This window comes from Convolutriloba macropyga, chromosome 11, assembly GCF_964194025.1.
Source record: "Convolutriloba macropyga chromosome 11, txConMacr16.3, whole genome shotgun sequence".
In the NCBI taxonomy this organism is placed as follows: domain Eukaryota; kingdom Metazoa; phylum Xenacoelomorpha; order Acoela; family Convolutidae; genus Convolutriloba; species Convolutriloba macropyga.
This window is the reverse complement of record NC_134478.1, coordinates 45,100,696-45,116,860: the sequence shown is the minus strand read 5'-3', so window position 1 is coordinate 45,116,860 and position 16,165 is coordinate 45,100,696. Positions and strand designations below refer to the sequence as shown.

The following is a 16,165-nucleotide window of genomic DNA, read 5'->3' as shown; positions in this document are numbered from 1 at the left end:
AAGAAAGACAGGCCTTTGACTAAATATCATTGGGAAGAAATTCAAGAAGCGAAAACCATCAAGTTCCTAGGAATAACAATGACGCCACACCTCAACTGGAATCAACATTGTAAAAACATAACAACCAGATCAAACAGACAAATCTTGCGGCTCAACCTCAATGCCGAACAGGAAAGTTAACTTCTGCTGTACAAATACTGGATCCGGCCCTTATTTCTATATGCAAACGCTTGCTGGCTCAACCAATCGCAAACAGTCATAACTAACACGCAAAAAGCCTAAAACAGAGCACTGAGAATTTATTAAAGGAAATCTCGATGGTATAACGTACAAAAGTTGCATGAAGAATCTAAATCACCTACTATAAGAAATCTCAGATACGACTGGCCAGACACTACATCAAGCGCGCACAAAAGAATAAAATTGAATCACTTATACGTCTTATAGAAAAAAAAGGCAATATCCAAAGAACAACTGCTAAAGCACATTGGACTTTCTGGTTGGTTAGGCTGAAAATCAAACCCTCTATTTTATTTTTTTTACTGATTTTAAAATCAGTGATCACCCACTAAGGCCCAAATTATCCTTTCGATCAAAGTCAGGATCAAATCTAGTGTCAATAGGTTGCCCGCCATTTCCTATGATTAAGAATACGCTTCCAAGTTCTATAGGCCTCGCGCAGACCATCCGGTATCAACCCTCAAACAGAGAAAATTTCTTGAGGACAATCCCGGGGATCCCTGGCTCCGTTGCTGAAGCTTTCGAGAAGAATCACCCGAATCGTGCAGTGATGAAATTTCTCCTCTGGAGCAGGACTCTCAGGAGCGTTACGTACAGACAGTTTGTTATTCTCCTCAAGCGTGAAAACTCAATATTTGTATAAAACACGAGACAAATCAAAACCGGCAAACTTCGGAATAAATGATTTAAGAGTTTCCTAATTACGTATAACAAATTCAATTCAAACTTGAGACAAATTCATTAGCCACAAAAATGAACAAAAATTGTACTGTAAAGGCAATTTTCCAGCCAAAACGTGTGTATATTGGCGCAGCACATCAATACACTAAACAAAAAACACAGCGGGAATGCGATCCCCCACGCACCGCAGCTGTCTCGAGTAAACAGACATTGCTGATTGATGCTCAGCCCTTCTTCCAGTTTTAGCTGAATTTACTTTCTTTTTTCTCATACTTTTTTGTTATTTTTCTCATTTTTGGGACACAACTTACCTTCCTGCCTAATAATGACAGCTAACAACTGCAAACCTGGTTAGCGTGAAATACTCAATGACAAGTTATCGCAATGAGGAAAAGCGAGAACTCACAAATTTTTGAAACTGCTAGTGTAGAAAACTTGATAGTTAATGGTTTTACATGAATTCCTTCTTTTGTTTCCTGCATAATTGTGTTTTCTCTGAGCGATCATAAAGGGACAGTGTTTAAAGGCTCGACAACCTATCCTCCGTGCTATGGTGCCTACCAACAGTAATGGTTTCTTATTTCTAACCATAGGCCTAACCATAGTAGTGGTTTCCTGTTTCTCGCCCTATGGTGTGTGAGGGAACAACCACCGATCAGTAAAAGGAAGATTTTTTTGTTGGGTAAAGGTCAACTGGATCAAGTGTTCAAGTGGATAAGTTGGATCGAGTGGGCGGTTATTTTAGTGGGTATTTCGTTTCTTGGGGACTCTTTTCCGTGGAGTTTTTCCATGGGATTTTTTTTCCGAAACTGGAATGTCAATTTAAAATCCTTGAGATACTTAATTTAGAAATAATTCAATTTCTAGTATTTTTTTGTTTTTGTCTTTTTGTTTCTTCAATGAAAATTCTTGCGCTACCTTTGGAACAAATGGACTTTGAAGGAAATAGTTTTACAGCTCTTAATTATTCTATTTGTTTTCTATTCCAGCATTTGATTCTGCGATATGAAACAAACCCAGGGATTCTGGAATTTTTATCGTGTAAGCTCTGACAAATTTCTTAAAAAATTGTCTTATAAGAACTGATAAGAAGATACATCCCATTACAAGATCTTATAAGACAATTTGTCAGGTCTTACACGATTATAATTCCATGTAAGCATCTTATCAGGTCTTACGCGATAAAAAGTCCATCTTATAATATCTTACACGATGAAAATTCCTTTTTGTCAGCGGAATTATTATTGTGCAAGATTTGATAAGATGCTTACGAAGAATGTTTATCGTGTAAGATCTTATAATTAACTTATGTTCCTCATATTGCAGACAATTCAGAGTTGCTTTCAAGCAGTAGCCAGAAAACTACAGCATGCAACACTTAAGTGTTAGAGCAACAAAAAGAAAATTATGTTATATTGTCTTTTGACAATATAACATATTTAAGTTATTGTGAAAAAGTTTTTCGAGTGTTAGGGGTTTTTTTCTGAGACGGCGATTATCAATCTAGGCTGAAAAATTTCCTTCAAAAACCGAAGCTATATTGGACTGCTAAGTTTATCCATAGTACCTAGTGAACACTCAGAGTAAAAATGCCGCCAACTTAGAACCCACAAATTTTTTTTTCACAATTGGTTAGTTGACTGATTATTTTTAACATTCATAGGAACTTGAATACGTTATACGGTTGTATTGAAGTCATTAAAACATGTCTTATCATACTCTACACGATAAAATTCTTATCTTGTAAGACCTTACAAGATCTTACACGATAAAAAATTCTTTGTAGGGGTCTTATAAGATCCTAAACGAATTTTCCAGAATCACAGGGGAATACATTTATTTCTGGAAACACAAATTCTGTAAAGAAAAATAAAATATCTTTTATAAACTAAAACAAGGCAGCTCGTTATTGTGCGTTCGCACATGATGTTCCGACCCGAGCTCATCTACATTTTTGACCAAATTGTCAACATAATGAAGAGATAACAAAAATAGATGTTTAAGTTTTAAAAAACCGTTACACAACCTATCTACGAATTGAATTACCTAATGCCATGCCTCATTACAGCACCAACATGATCTGACATTAAAGAGACTAAGAGACAAAAAAAATTGCACCAACAAGAACTTCACAGCAAAAACTGAATATCTAAATTTAAAGGCACCTAGTAACAACGTCAAAATGCAGTCAGATAAAACCTTAACTAAAAAAGTTTACTTTTTCCTAACTATACAGCAGATGGAAAGTTATCTTAATGAGATTAGGTAACAAGTCGACAAAAAGAACGAACAGTGAGGCGAAACTTAAGAATTAATCAACATATTTCACAAGAAGTTTCAAAAATCTTAAAAATCATCAGCATTAAAATAAATAATCCTTGATAAATTACTAAAAAGCCAATACAAAGCCAAAAGGACCTGTATTTGGTCAGACTATGCCCTAGAAACAAACTAAAGAGAAAGTCAAAATTTTTATCATAAACATTTCAAAATGTTTATCATAAACTTTAAGACTATTCGCTATAAACTGACTGCTTCGGGTAACATCGTTTATTCAATCTTCAATTACAAGCCTATGAGACCTGTGAGCAGTTTACAGCTACCTAAAGAACAAAAACAGCAAAATCAAACAAAAATTGAGCGAGAAAAGTGTCGAAGGCATTAAAAAATGAACTTTTCACTAAAAACTCTTCTATTTTAAAGAAATTTTTCGAGAACGTTGGGATATCTCTTTTTTATCAACATAATTTCAAAAAATCAGCAAGGATTAAATCCATTAGAAGCACGAAACTTTCGAGAAAACACGTATTATCAACGCCATTAAATTCATTAGCATTCAACGGAAGCCAGTAAATACGATAAATTATCCCTCAATTGGACAATAAGTCTGTTTGCCAATCGTTTTTTTTTCAATAAGACCTAACAACAAGTTATTGACTATGAAAACAACAACGGAGACAGGCAAAATCCAAAAAGTAGAAAAGTGCCAGAAGAAAATGTCGAGGCAATACAAATAATAAGCTCTTCTCTGAAAACTTTATCTATGATCCATTGAACTTCTTCCCTAAACCATTGGGGACTATCAGCAGTAGGATGATGTGATAAGATTTCAAAAGGATCAAAAAATAAAATAAAGTACCCGAAAATAAAAAAAAATGAAATCTCGTGGCATTGATGTTTTGAAACTAATAGGTGAAAGATAAAAAGAATAACCAGATTAAATTTGGCTGCAGTAGAACGGAAAAGGATTTCTTTAGTAATTAGATTGACCAACAGTTTACGAAAAAAAAATTAGGATTGGTTAATGTTCAAAAAATTTTTCGAAATTTTTTTTTAAACTCCTAAGAGCCATTAAACGCAAAATCTTTCAACAGAGCTCAATAACTACGCTCAGATATAACCTGATCGAAAGAAAATGATGTTTGTCATCCATAGATTTTTAAAGAGACAACACAATAAGTCTTATGTTTGAAAACAATAACAAACACAGGCAAAATCCAAAATTCAGTAGAAAAGTGCGAGAAGAAAGTGTCAAAGACAATTAAACCAGTAGCTTTTTTCGGAAAATTTTCACTGTGATCCACCGAACGTCCTCATTAAGCCAATGAAAATACAATGATTTTTGGATATCGTGTATAATGTTTGGGTAATGTGATAAGAGTTCAAAAGTAACCAATAATACAAAAATGTCCAAAAAAATTTTAAAAAAAAACTGAAATCTTGTGTCATTGAAGTCGTATAACCAATAGTTAGATGATAAAAACAGCTTAATAGATTAATTTAAAGTGAAGTAAAAAGCTATTGGGTCCTGTCAATACTGACACTGACTAACAGTTCACGAAAAAAGTTTAAGATTTGTTAGTGTTCAAAAAAAAAATTTCGAAAAATTGTTTTCAATTTAACAGCCATTAAATTCAATAAATTTCAACGGAAGTCAACAAATACCCTCAATTGTGCTTCAACAAGAGTATGGGGATGTTTGTCACAGATTGGTGATCAATAAGAGTTCACAACAAGTCTTATGACTATGAAAACAACAACCAAATCAGGCAAAAACCAAAAAGTTCAGTAGAGAAGAGCGAGAAGAAAAGGTCGAAGCCAATTGAAACCATACGATTTCTCTGAAAAATTTATCTGTGATCCACTGAAAGTTTCGTTTAAGCCAGTAGGAGCTGTAAGTTTTTGGATTATGTGATAAGATTTCAAAAGTAACCAATAATACGAAAATATCAAAAAAAAAATTTAAAAAAACTGAAATCTTGTGTCATTGAAGTCATATAACCAATAGTTAGATGATAAAACAGCTTAACAGATTAATTTTAGTTGAAGTAGAAAACAAATGGGTCCTGTCAATACTGACACTGACTAACAGTTCACGAAAATTTTAAGATATGTTAGTTTTCAAAAAAAAAGTTTCGAAAAATTATTTTTAATTTAACAGCCATTAATTTCAATAGCCTTCAGCGGATGTCAATAAATACGATCAAAAATGCCCGATGTGAGTGTATATATGTTTGTCATGCATAGGTAACCATTAAGGCATCACAATAAGTCTTATGACTATTAAAACAACAACAAAAAAAGCGAAAACCAAAAATTCAAAAAAAACGCAAGAAGAACGTGTCGAAGCCATTTAAACCATTAATTTTTCATAAAATTTTTATCTGTAACCCACTGAACATCTTCCTTAAGCCAATATGAGCTGTTAATATTTGGATAATGTGATAAAATTTCAAAAGTAACCAATAATACGAAAATATTCAAAAATTTTTTTTTTAGTTTTTTGAAATCTTGTGTCATTGAAGTCATATAACAAATAGTAAGAAGATAAAACCGCTAACCAGACTATATTTGGTTGCAGTACGAGGGATGAGGGTGCTGTCAACCCTGGCTGACTTACAGTTCACAATAATAAGTTTTTGATTCTTTAATGTTCAAAAAAATTCGAAAAATTAATTTAAGTCTTAGCAGCCATGAGCTGTCCCCTCAAAGCACTAGATATGTTCACTTAATGCTCATTATGGAACATATTGCACTGTTAGTCAATCAAACCGTGACATAGGACTCCAAAAAATTAGTAAATTTTCCAAAAGAGATTCAGAAACAGTTAATGCGCCTTTAGTTAATGATTTCATGCCATAGGACTCCAAAAGTTATTAAATCTACAAGAAAATCAAATTTTCATTTAAAATTACGAAAACTCTGAATCGAAGCCAAAAAAACATGAGCAGTTCCTTGAAAACGATGTTTTTTGTTCATTGGGCTTCTTTTGACTGTAAAGGAGGTTTGTCATTAATAGAAGCTCGATATAAAAAGTGACTTGTCTCTAGTTGACTTAAAAGAAGCAAAAAAAGAGAAATGTTTTATTTAAAAAAAGAGCTCTCAAATTGAGTTCAAATTGAGTTTTTTTGATAGTGAACTTCCCTATGAGTTCAGAACTAGTCTTTTTTATCGCCTTTAGTCTACTAGGAACACAAAAGTGGACCATTTTTGGCGTGAAATTTAATTTTGAAATACTATTTTTTAAAAAACAATGTTTCAATTTGGAGAAAAATTACACTAAAAGTGAACAAATGTCACGTGTTCACAGAAAACTTCAATCCTCCGTAACGCCTCGAAAAAAAAAACGAAATTCAAAAAAATCTTTCAATTTTGAATTCTACGCTGAACCAGCTTTTTAATGATACCACTCACATTTCTCTACGATGAATATATCGATCGGCCAAAATTGACTGAACAAAAAAAACTATTTGAATATATAGTTCCTCCCCCCCCCCACAAGTGGGGTCGGAACAATAAGTTGTTGTTTGCGTTTTTTTAATCTTGCGTTATAGAACCCATTCGATGATTTATGCCATTGAGAGGAAAGAAATTCTTTTGCAAGAAAGAAAAATTTTTCAAAGATGAATGTTAATTTAGAGCGTGCCTTAATCTGCACTTTTAGGGTAATTTTTGGTTTCAGCGTGTCTGATGCGACGGGCGATACGGAAACTTCGACGTATGACTATATGGTTGCATTACATCAACAACTTAAAACTAACTGCGGCTTTTCATAACTGAAATAATTTAAATAATTTTATTAATACTGCAGTGCTTGCTTCTTAACTTATACTGGTTAATCGATCATAAACTGGCTATGTCATTTATATCTGGCTGCCATGGCTATATCATATCCTAGAATTTGACACTGGTAAAATCAAAATTGGAGGATAAAATTAGGATAAAATAGCGCACTAATACTTTTTGTGGAAGTAAGCGGCAGTTTCCACGAAGTATTTAAAATTTAGATTAGTAGAAGAGTTTAACAAAACTGCAATCAAATTTATGAATTTTGTTTAACTAACTGCAGTTTTAGAATACTGTTTATTTTGATAGTTTTCTAATAACTAAGCTATTAGCAAGTTCGTAACCACCACCACCATAAAAGAATCTTAGTTATAATACAAAGTCATATATATCATTGTATGGTGTGCCGGGAGTAGCGATTTATTATATGAGTTTTGGCAATCATTGCAAAATCTTAATTGATTTTTGGCAATCATTGCAAGATGATTCTATGAAAATTTTTATGTCTCTTATGGAACTATAAATGCTCTTTGTTTTGCTAACAAAAACAAGCGTTTCGGGAACTTATTTGATAGCTGCGGAAATTAATCTGTCGTTGTAACTGAAAAACTTGAAATTGTTATACTATTCAGCTCTTTCACAATTCAACGAATATTTTTGAGAGCGAGTGGAAGTGAAACTTGGTTTGCACCTGTTTCAGATAAGAAAAAGAAGAAGCAAATGGTTGAGGTTCAGAACTTCCAGACGTCTATGAGTCTGATCATGGTGGCATGTAAGAGAATGGTACCTATAGGACTTGCATACCTCAATGCGGACATGCAGGAAATCATTCAGAATGCAAAACAAAAGTACTTAGAGGTCAGTTGGTCACCTTACCTAAGGATTGCTAATTTTCAAGGACAAACTGCGTATTTTCAAGGTTATACATGCAGCATTGCTAAGTTCGTTTGATGCAATATTCGTGCTTTCAAAATACGCAGCACAGAAACTTTAACCGACATTTGGTTAAAATGTGAGTAAAATTCCGGAATGTGAGGAAAAAGGTTTGATTTTTGCCTTAGTTCCTGTGGAGAACATTATGAGCCCTTTTTAAATAACAACCCTGCCTAAAATGAAGTTGCATCACCCCTCAAGTTGAAAAAATACCCACCATCACTAGTTTTGCCCAAACTCCAAGATGACCTTCACGATGAAAAAAAAAGAAACGATTTGATGAACTTGTTACTGATGTTATTTTCCAGAAATGTGACAGCAACATGTTCTTCGAACAGGTTTGTTTATTGTGTTGAAAGTTTGTTGGTGTTGCGCAGCTTGTATATGTTGTTTTTATTTACATTTTGTTGCGAGCAGGCCATTAATTTTAGCCCTTTTAGCAGCACCCACTTTGCCCATACCTTCTATACATACTTTTGTGTTAATTGTCACCTATATAACTTTGGTCAATTGAGATTAAGGAAATGATGTTAATGAATGCCGCTTTTATGACAAATCACAATGAGTTTCAATACTTGCATATTTACAAGCTGGTGTATTTTTTTGCAAGTCATTTCCATGTAAATGGTAAATTTTGGAATAAAGTCAGCGCTTATTGTAGAGTCACAAGCTGGTAGGATTTTGTTGGGAATGTATGCCTATTTTTGGCCAATTTTTTGTGGGAAAAACCAAAAAAATGTGGTCTGCTTAATTGTTGCCCCTCAAAAACACTCGGAAAGTTGCAATGACCAACATAACTAGAATCCCTTGAGTAATAAGAAAATGATATGGATTATGTTTCCCGAGGTGCCATTTTGAACCCATGTAGCACTTTTTGTTTAATATTAGCAAACATGCTATTTGGGCCTCTAAAAATTATTCAGCCAATAAGACGGTGACCGAAGAAAATACATAAGAAAAAAAATTCGAAAAAATTCGATTACGATATATTTCACTGGTGCACTACGCTCTGAGACAAACTGAGAACTGAATCACTGTTTTTAAATTCTGTTTTCTTTCCAGATCATAACAAAAATTTAAAATCAGCGCTGAATTATGGTATTTACTAATCTGTTTTTCTACTAAGAACAAATTATGATCATCATGCCACCTTTTACCCTGTTCAAAAATCATTTTAAAAATGACAGTATAATATTTTATACTTTTCTTGATAAAAGCAGAACAAAAATTAAACTTCACTGTATTCTAAGTTCAGTGTATTTGGGATATTAAAACTTTACAGTATAAAAACTGACTGCTTCTGGTCAACTTCAAAATGTGCTGCAACATGCATAATCAGCTGCCTAAAATGAGCTATCATTCGCACCAACGGATGTTCCGCGCCAGCCCAATACGATCAAAATGAGGTCCGAACCAGATAACACGATCGAAACGGGATTGAGATAAATTACAAAGTAATCTCATCTTGGATAATTAAAAAATGAAAACATAGTGACTTCTCTTCGCTCCCAACTGTTGAACTTATTAAAGCGTTGCGAAGCAAACAAAGGAAGATTGGTGTAGAATAAATTTTTAAAGGGAGCTATTTCAACCAAAATGATGAACTTTTCGAACTATAACTTGAACAAAATTGGGTTTGCGCCTTCCCTCCCCATTCGTAAACATAGATTGGGAAAAATTCTTAACATGCATCACCTTTTGACGAGGTCAAATTGGCAAATTTAAAGATACCCGAACTTGTCAAACAAATATTTTTGATGCGTTATTGACAATGTTAATGAATTGAAACCTAAAGACAGATAACAAGAGCCATGCGATATCAGACTTTTATAAAGTTCATTTAGCTAAGCTTCAGAGCACAATATTTTTTTATTCTTCGTTTTTCCTTTTTTGATTAAATTTGCTTCGTTTGTGCTGGCGTTCACCTCAGTCTATAAATAAACAATAGCGATACTCTGGCTATTTTTATATCTATTTTTGATATAAACCAATTGAAAATCAGATTTTTAAACCCTTCTCTAGAAGATTTCTTTTCGGTTAGGTTCTTGAGAAACGAAATAAACGTCGAAAAAGAATTTGGCCAACGATTTCTTGCTTTATTTTTTCTTTATTTTACTTATTTCTTCCAGAAAATGTTTTTGCTGATTTTAAGAGCTGAAAAATTTTTTTCTTTGTAAACTTTTTCTTTATTCTTAGAAACTTTGAAATAAATCGCTCAAAACTATTTCAGGACGGAACAAAAATGCATTTTTCAGAGGGACCTAAATTCTGTTTTTAATTTAACACTTAGCTTTAGCAGCCATCTTAGTATAATTGGATTGCAAATTTGAAATGTCGTTTAATTAGAATAGTGGTTGATAATAATGGTGATAATCAGCAGTTGATTAAACTATACATTCTTGTTCAATCGTGTATTTGTTTGTTTTTGTTTACAGAAAGCTGTGGATGAAGAAGTGAAATCTTTTATCAAGAATTCCTTCACTCAGTTCAAGAAAGATACAGGAACTGTTGTCCCAGAAAAGGTCAGTCTGCTCCCGGTCCAAAGTGTCATTGTAATCAGTACTGAAAGGTGATATTCCAACAATGAAATATAAAATCAGTACTGACTCATGAGATTCCAATAATGAATCTTTAAATCAGTACGAAGACTTAGTACGCTAAGGTCTACGTGGTCTGGTATTATGTTCATACTAATTCATTAAAAAAATTCTAAAAGCAGTTTAGTTTAATAGTGGTGAGAACTTAAATCTTAAGCAACTTTAACGTATAGATAGATTAAATTTGACATCTTTTTGCTGATCCTGTTATGAGAGTTTGAACAACGAGTTACGTGGGAAGCAAATTTGAACTATACCCGTACCAAAATCCAAGTCTAAATCCAAGTACTGGGTAAGCGTAAATCCAATTCTAAATCAGTGCTGAATCATAGACTGATTTAGCTCAATCTATTGGCTTGTCACATGGAGCAAGATCAAATTCAGAGCATCTTCTGATCCGGGTCACCGATCATATAACTTTCTTTGATTTTGTACTAGGTCATAAATGGTTCTTGATCGTCATACTGGCCTCTTATGAGATCTTTGAACTCATACAAGGATCATACATTTTTAAGCGTTCGATTCTTACGTTAATTAACTGATTTCATTCTGGGGGCACGCCGGAAAAATCGGATTTTGATACAAGAATCATGTATGATTACTTCGATTTCATACTAAGATTGTGCTTAAAAAAAGTCGAGTATGGACAATTTGAAATCATATATGATACTGGTATGAATTCAAAGAAACTTCAACCCGGGAAATGTAGGTTTGTCTTTCAGTTATAAACCACGACCTCCGCGCCTCCGTGTCTACGATTTTGAGCCAATAACATGCGAAAAATATTGTGAAGTATATTTTTCCTACATTGAAGATTTGCATATGCAGTTGTCCAGTACTGGTGCTGATTAACTGTCGGAGATTAGTTCTTGTAAACGTTTTATTGTCATAGTATGAGCCTGATTCTGATGAGGTACATGAGTCATAATTTGAACCCTTTTAGTTATCAAACAGTCTTAGTGTGATTGCAGCATTTTTAAATCTTGGGAATTCAATCGTTAGCCACCAGCACTGCAATGTTAAATCTTTTCACATCAATGCTTCAAATGCATGAAAGACTGATTTGCTGTTTCCCTTATGTAAACTTGGTAGCTTTTTTAGTTTATTCACATCAAGGTGAGTAATGATGTCTTGATTGTTATTGAACCTGCTTGATGCGTCTTGTCTTCGTGGTGAGTCACCGCTATGACGTCACGTGGGGTCCTCATTGTTTGACTTGACTGTTTGATTGATCATCAATTGCATAAACATGTATAAAGCAACACGATTGTTTGCATTTGAGCAAAATTTCATATTTTTCATTCATTATGTAAAATTTGGGCCTCTTTAATTTGACTTTTCGCGGGAGATTCATGTAACAAAAAACTGGTAGGTAGATCCAAGAGCTCGTGCACTACACTTTAAGCTTCTTGATGTATCCTTTCCAGATCGCAGCAAAATGATGTGTAAAAGATCCTATACTATACGATAAAAACTCCTGATAATCAGCGACAAAAAGAAGCAAGAAAGATTCAGAGAAGCTCACTTTCAAGTTTTCAGAGAAAAAATAAACTCACCCAGAGTTATGAGAACAATTACTGTAAAAAAACTGAGAAAATCGAAATAATCGTCTTGCTAATATTCTGTAAATGAAAGTTTATCGTGTCATTAAGCTTTCCTGTGAAAAAATGCCTATTTTTGTGATTGAAGCCATTTTCAAGCAAATTTTGGCCAAAAACAATAAATTTCAAAGTCAACGGTTTTAATTTGGATCATTAGATCCGAAGGAAACGCTAAACTATTTGACATTACTGGCACCTACTGGTACCAAATTATGCGTGTCAATTTGCTCACTTTTGTAACCACATTTCATTTTTCTATCTCAATACATTGTACCTGTGAAACGTACTTGCAAACTTCGAGGATAAAAAGGCGGTGCCCTAAATGGACATTTCAGTCAGTGGTTTTCACTTTTAAACTCGGAGTTGAAAAGTGGAACCTATTTTCCGCCGCAAAAAATTTTCTGCGGATGTGCATTCTACAAAGAATTTTGCGGCAGATTAATTGCAGTATGATCCCTCATTTTAGTCATCTCAAAATAATAAATCGAAAGAGGATTAAATTTTTGGAAAATCCAATTATTGCCGAACGTAACTATAGTCACCTTTCTTTGTATGCATTTTCCGTTTTAGGCTACCATGTAGAATCTTCTTACACGTAAATTAAGCTCTTTCCTCACTGGGGTCAAAATGCGGTGGTAAGAGCGAGCCACATTCTTTCTATCTAATTTTTGTTTCGATTCCGGTAGAAGCTAGAATTGGATCTGAAAAATGCTTCCATAACCCGATGAAGTTGTTTACAGATAACTGAAATTTTTATTTAGTTTTTTTTCTCAAAAAACTTTTTCTCTATGACCATTTTGACTTTTATGACTTTTCATCAATTTTTACTGCATAAAGAGTACGAAAGTAGGAAGCCCCTGTCGACAACGAATCTGCACTTTGTCTTGCAAGAATCTTGCAAGATAACCATTCATCTTGCAAGTATGCAAAAAAATGGAACATGATCGAACAAGATCAAAATGAGACGCGAACATTGCTTCCCATCAATTTTTTTACATCGTGATACATAATTACAACCAAAATAGCATCAACTTTGTTTTCTTCCGCTCAAACTAAAAATTGAATCAATTTAGAAAAAGAAAGTAAATTGTTTTCCAGAGCAGCAAAACAAGAAAACTGAAGCACGAATTAATGTAAATAAATGAGAGTAACCAGTATTATTACCAACGGCTGTAATAAAATACAGATATCTGATATAAATTTTGTTTCAAATGATCTCTGAAAACTCATTCCACTATATTTTGGTAATGGTTTGAGCTAAATGAAAGATAATGCGTCTAAGACAACCAATAATAGCAGAGCTCGACCGGAACGAACTTTCAAGAATCTCGCAAGATAACCATTCTTCTTGCAAGATAGCCATCATCATGCAAGATCTTGCAAGATAACCATTTTCTTGCAAGATCAAGCAAGATAACCATTTTTTGCAAGAATCTTGGAAGATCTTGCAAGATAACCATCTGGTCTTGACTAGGGAAAATAATTGAAATTTTTCTGGTAGTTTTTCTTCTCGTCATTGGTAGAATTTGAAACAATTAATAACCTCCTCTGCAACTCTACCTCGTCCAAAAAAAAAAATGGTCACTTGCTCGATTGTGCACCAGTTGCACTCAAAGTGTAAAATATTAGGACAAAATAACTAAATTCTTGACATGAGTAAATAATACAACCCGTTCAACTCTAATACCCCAGGTGACGAGAAAATACACACGTGCATTCTTAACTTGTGGGAAAGAGCGTTTAAGATTAGTCATAATTGGGCGTTAGCAATAATTCGGTCGTTCATTTTATGAATCTTGTTACCATAAAGATAGCTGGTAAAACTTAAAAATTTTCTTTCTAATAAAGAAGAAGTTCTGTTACATTTAAGTTTTGGTATGACTTCATGAGCACGCATTTATCAAACAAACACAAATTTCACCCTTCCCGCGGCATAAAATAAACATTTGTCCCTACGCATATGAGGAATTAGGGAAATCTATTGCTCTAAAATGTTGATGTTTGCTCGTTTAGAGCTCATTTGACGACTTTGGAGAGGATAATGTTCTTCACATTTCAAAAGTTCTTCAGCGACTGCATTTCGTAAGTTGTTCACACTTAATTTTGGGCTATAATTGAAGAGCTAAAACCTTTTCACTGGTTTATTTAAATAGCAGATGTTTGGCAGGCAAACAAATCCAAGGAGAGTTTCAATCAAAATTAATGCTCGATGTTTTGGCAATTTATCAGAAATTATAGGAATAAGATTTCAGTTCAGAACATTAGCAAAATTTTCAACGAGAATATTTCAAGAAGATGATTTTAAAATTTTCGATATTATTCATATTAAATTTTAAACTTCTATATCATTCTATGTAAAAATTCTTAACAAATATCTGTATTAAAAAATGTTTCTAATAAATATGTCTATTACAGAGTAATAAACTACTGGAGCTTGTATGATCTTGCAAACACTTCGAAATGATTACTCAACGCACTTCAGAACTCAAATTGGACACTAAACATACAGTTTATAGAACTATCCAGAGCTTATAGAACTATAAAGATACCAACAATCCAGAAAAATAGAAAACTTTGTCGAGGGGCCCACAATTTGTGACTAAAATAAGACCCTTAGAGCAGCATTTTTAGGTTGACCACCCACCTCTGGAGAACAAAGAAGCCGAAACGAAACTCCTGTCCAAAGCCAGAAAACGAAGTGTGATGCAGTGTTTCCAGATGGTACCCATATATACGCTACCCAGACACAAAGCGGTCAATCTCTTTATCAAATCGTACCAGGATTCGTGGCTATCAACGGAAGAACCTGCTGGGAAGGAGACCCTAATTGAGAGCCTGACAACTGGCGACTGTGTGGATTCGAACAAACGGGATCCGTTGACGCAGCTTGTCATGTTCTTCAAACGAGGTTGGCACTTTTCGCTACGCAGCAGAGCTGAAAACTAAAAAAAATCTGTATGTGGAAAAATAAATTCTGTTCATGCCAATCGGAATGACAAGCATTAACCACAAAAAATAAAAAATTCGCAATGAAACCGTTTTTTGCTCATTTGATTGTCGCTATTAAGAAATTAAACTCATACCTAATTAATCTATGACGTGGGTAACAGTCAGTCGTAAATTTTTTTAATTTTTGTTATTTGGCAAAAATTATATATGAAGTCTTGGTATTCGAAACTGTGTATTAGAATATTCGATAGTTTTTTTCTAAAATAAATTGGGCAACACTTTTGTCAAATATTATAAGGATTAAATAAGTGCCAATAAGGGGTTCTGCAGTCAAGACCGAATGGTTATCTTGCAAGATATTGCAGGAATCTTGCAGCAATCTTGTAATCTTCTTGCTGATCGAATGGTTATCTTGCAAGATTCTTGAGAGAATCTTACAAGCTCTTGAAAGATAACCGTTCGACTTCGGCTGCGGTCATAATATTAATTTATTAAATGGCGCAGTTCTCGTAGAGGAAATTTAATTGTCTTTAATAAGGTGCCCAGACTCTGGAAGAGGAAACGGGCGGTGAAGGGGGTTCGGATGACGGGGCGGAACTGTTGTACATTTCGTATGCTGAGTTGATGAGTAACAGCTGCAGTTGTCAAGAGGATGACGAGGAAGGCGAAGACGAAGGAGGAGCTGAACCGACATTCGAGGTAAAATCTGACAAAATTCTTTTTGAATTGTTCTTTTAGAATCTGATCATAATCAGTTCTCTTATTGGCTGTAAATTACGTACGATGAAGTGACTGCTCATAGTTAGACTATTATCAATTAGCACATCATCCGTGATTGTTTTTTGAAAAAGGTCTGAAAGACCACTCTTTAGTACTCTTTTGTGGGGTGTCATTTAACTAAAAGTGTCCTTTCCAACACTTATAGTTAATAATGGTATCACTCTGCTTTCCAATAAGCCTTAATTCCAACGCCGAATTGACATTTTTTTCTTTGTAGTCATGCAAAGACCATATATGATATCACACAAATGAAAACGTATTTCTTAGTAATACCTTTACAGGGAATCAAGAAATATTTGAATTTTGTAGGAGACTGTT

The 16,165-nt window shown here is 33.9% G+C and overlaps 1 protein-coding gene across 5 annotated transcripts in view; it reads left to right on the top strand.

Moving 5' to 3' along the window:
* Positions 1 to 16,165, top strand: part of LOC142349664 (ryanodine receptor 2-like) — a 227,570-nt gene that overhangs the window by 160,071 nt on the left and 51,334 nt on the right. Inside the window, exons 54-61 of one of the 5 annotated variants that reach the window (XM_075401383.1) lie at positions 6,884 to 6,919; positions 7,688 to 7,845; positions 8,229 to 8,258; positions 10,356 to 10,442; positions 11,619 to 11,633; positions 14,132 to 14,200; positions 14,750 to 15,026; positions 15,606 to 15,766. In XM_075401383.1, coding sequence (XP_075257498.1) covers positions 6,884 to 6,919; positions 7,688 to 7,845; positions 8,229 to 8,258; positions 10,356 to 10,442; positions 11,619 to 11,633; positions 14,132 to 14,200; positions 14,750 to 15,026; positions 15,606 to 15,766 — 833 coding nt within the window. The remainder of the gene's footprint in view (positions 1 to 6,883; positions 6,920 to 7,687; positions 7,846 to 8,228; positions 8,259 to 10,355; positions 10,443 to 11,618; positions 11,634 to 14,131; positions 14,201 to 14,749; positions 15,027 to 15,605; positions 15,767 to 16,165) is intronic. The other 4 variants (XM_075401386.1, XM_075401385.1, XM_075401384.1 and 1 more) reach the window with 4 other exon arrangements.